At 54.8% G+C, this 3,181-nt stretch overlaps 1 protein-coding gene across 1 annotated transcript in view; it reads right to left on the bottom strand.

Moving 5' to 3' along the window:
- CGN (cingulin) overlaps nt 1–2,922 on the bottom strand; it is a 13,668-nt gene extending 10,746 nt beyond the window's left edge. The window contains exons 1-3 of the mRNA XM_029285255.1: nt 1,669–2,922; nt 1,048–1,148; nt 380–449 (exon numbers count right to left, since the gene is read on the bottom strand). Coding sequence (XP_029141088.1) covers nt 380–449; nt 1,048–1,148; nt 1,669–2,907 — 1,410 coding nt within the window. The 5' untranslated portion in view covers nt 2,908–2,922. The remainder of the gene's footprint in view (nt 1–379; nt 450–1,047; nt 1,149–1,668) is intronic.
- Nucleotides 2,923–3,181: the final 259 nt, after the last annotated feature.

Genomic DNA, 3,181 nt, shown 5'->3' with positions numbered 1-3,181 from the left:
AGAGAGAGAGAGAGAGAGAGAGAGAGAGAGAGAGAGAGAGAGAGAGAGAGAGAGAGAGAGAGAATATTTTATCCACCTTGGTCCGGCTGTCCAGTTCTTCCACACTCGGCTTCGGTTCAGTCACCTCCACACTGGACCCTCTCAGCTCCGACGAAGGGGCGGCCTTCCTCCCCAGCCAGGGAAACAAAAACGTTTTTAAGTCAAATTTTCTTCCATACTGAAAAGAAGGCATTCTCAGGAGTGGCCGTTTCCTTAAGAGAAACCCTCGCGTCAAGTGGCTAGTCCTCGTGGCTTCCAAAGAGGATGCCCCTGTGCCAGCAGCAACCATGAGTCTTGCATCGTGTGTATTTGGGGGTGGGGTGGGGGAGAGAAGACTTACCGCAAGACCCTGGATTTTCTCAAAGATGAGGTTGGTTTTTCGCTTCGCCGAGGCGTCGCTTTCGGCGCTCCTGAAATTGACACGCCGACAAATTCAGCAAAACTGGCTAAAGCGCCCCAAGGAAGGTTTGTACAGCCTTATCCTGACTAAACCACCATCTCCTGCTAAGCGGTAACCCCGGTTAAGGAACTGCCAACGATGTTCACAAGCAGCTGTCCCATCGAACCTTACCAAGCTGGCTGCTGACGCAACAGAGCCTCCAGCTTTAGGGAGAGTCTACCCAATGCCGGGGTATTGTACCAAAAAGGCAGCTGCTTTTGGGGCCGGCTGCCTCTGGGTTTCCCAGAAACGTCCTGGGAAACCGAGGCAGGGGGATAACCCTAGTGTAATCCCACAGGGCAGTTTCAAATTCCTCAAAACTTTAAAGGACGCCGAGGAGGCCCGAGAAGAGAGGGAAAAATTTGTAAAAAACGTATTTAAAAGCCGGAAAGTGGCTGATTTTGGGGGGAAAAAAACAGGGATGGGGATTTAGAACTGGGATGGGGAGAGTTTAAGGATTCTGATGGGAATTGGGAAGCCGGAAAGAGGAAAAGCATCCCCCTGTGGCTGGCCAGAAACTCAACCAGGTTTAGTCTCAGCTCCAGCCTTCTCCAGCTCCCGGGGTTTACCTGTCCTTCAGGATGCTGTAGATGAGTTCCTTGGTGTATTCGCTGCTTCCTGGCTGGGCCATTTCTTGCTGGTCCCTCAGAAGGTCCGGGGTGGACTTCAACTGGAAGAATTAAACCCAACTTTGGTGAGTCAAAGGGGGTCTGGGGGGGGAGGGCTGTCGATGGCCGAAGAGAGCCATCGTCCACAACCAGGGAGAGTCTTCCTGGCTGGATTCTGCTCCAGGTCTCTGGTTAGAGAATAACCCAAAAGGGGATCACATGGGACATGGCAACTGTCATAAGTCTGGGTCAGCGTCTGAATTTTGATCGCGTGACCGCGGGGAGGCTGCGACGGGTGTGTGGAAAATGGTCCTCAGTTACTTTCTCCAAAACGGTCACTAAATGAATTATTGCAAGCCGAGGACGCCCTGTGTTTTGGAGACCGCCGTATGGGCAGGGAGGGACGGCTTCTCCCCGTGGTGACCAGCGGTTCGTAATCCACCTCCCAGAATGAAGGGACGCTACTAGACTACAAGTCCCATCCTCGGAAGCACCGTGGTTTTCCCCACCGTGGTTGGACAGCACGAGACTCAGGACTGAGAGGGAAACTGAGGCTCTAGCAAAGATGTCCGGAAAAATTACCTGCAAATCAGACTGGACTGACTTTCTGGCCTGTTTCTCCGTCCCGGGCTCCTCCAGGCTCTTGTTGACCCAATCCTGGATCATCTTAGCCTTCTCTACTTTCTTCTCCGTCGTCGCTTGACCAGCGGCTCCCCGACTGCCCGGGGCGTTCACCGAAACGAGCGGCTTAGTCGCTGAGGATTGTTGTGCTGCCTCTTTGAAATGTCCCAGCCGCCCGTCGCTCTCTCGTTCCCGTCCGTCAGCCGTATCGTGGTAAGCGCCCCTTCCGTCGAGGCTCCGTGAGCGCTGATGGCTCTCGGGGGAGACCCGGGTCCTGCGGGAGGCTCGGCCCCTCGGCAGGGCCTTTCCATCAAATTTGTGGATCAAGGAGTCCACGGAGGACAGCGGCTTTGTGTCGATGTCCCCGTTGTTGGTCCGGACCGGCTGGGTCGGCTCTGGTGAGTCCGTCGCTGAGGACACGGGCTTGGGGACCGTCCGCAAACCAGAAAAGCTGGTGGATGTGGGTTCTCTAAGGTTGGGGATCCTGGGGGGAGAGGGATCCCGTGCAGCAGTGCCCCTTTCTGGGATCCCTGAAGGGGAGGACCGGGAAACGTAACCCGAGTTATTCGTCGGAGAGTGGCTCGGCTCCGGAGGATCACTCGGGTCGGGGATGAGCAAAGAGCTGTGGGACTGAGTCCGCCGCAGGTGCTGCTGCCCCATGGATTTTTTGTGGGGCAGTGTGCGATAGCTGCTGTGGGGAGCCGAGGAAAGGTTGCTACGGGACGTGCGAACCCCGTCCAAGCTATCTGCTTGGGGCCCTCGTTGTAGGCCTAGTTCCTCATCCGAGGTGCTACAGTGAGAGCCGTATCGAGGAGGTTTCGCCCCGTATGGGTTTTCGGGAAGATCCGAGTCGGAGCTGATGGATCCTGAAAGATCCTTGGATGAAGACACAGCCCTGGGAGAGCCTGGAAACGTCTCCTCAAAAGTCCGACTCTGAGCTGGCCTCTCATATTTGTTTCCCCCTTTGATCTGTACCCCAAAGGAGTCGCCCCCTTTCTCCCCACTGTTGAGGACCACAAAAGGTTGACCGTCGATCCCCTGGACTCGCACCGCTACACCGTAGGAGCCTGGCTTGGCTGCCTTGGGGCGGACCTTTTGGGATTTCCTGGGCTCCTTCAGCTCATTGATGAACCTGATCTGGACTCCGTAATCTATGGGGCTGTGCTTCTCCGCTAGGGTGCCATTCATGGAATGGTCCATTCTCCAGAAGTCTGAGGTCTTCAAGGATCCTGAAGGGAGAAGGTGAAGAAGACAAGACAGAGGATGAAGCTATTTTGATCGGCATCGCACAGCGGCAAGGGAAGTTATTAAAAGACATTTGTGGGGTGGAAAAGCTGGTGATTATTTAACACACACACAACATTACACACACATGCATTTAGCCACAAACCTTGCCCCTTCTCCAAAACCTCACAGGGTAGAAGTGGAAAGTCTGAAATAGAAAGCATGGCTTCTACATCCCAAACTCACGGTC

The sequence above is a fragment of the Protobothrops mucrosquamatus genome, unplaced genomic scaffold (genome assembly GCF_001527695.2).
Source record: "Protobothrops mucrosquamatus isolate PMUCROS unplaced genomic scaffold, P.Mucros_1.0 scaffold1446, whole genome shotgun sequence".
NCBI classification, from domain to species: domain Eukaryota; kingdom Metazoa; phylum Chordata; class Lepidosauria; order Squamata; family Viperidae; genus Protobothrops; species Protobothrops mucrosquamatus.
The sequence above is the reverse complement of the archived record's forward strand: the minus strand, read 5'-3'. Positions and strand labels throughout refer to the sequence as shown.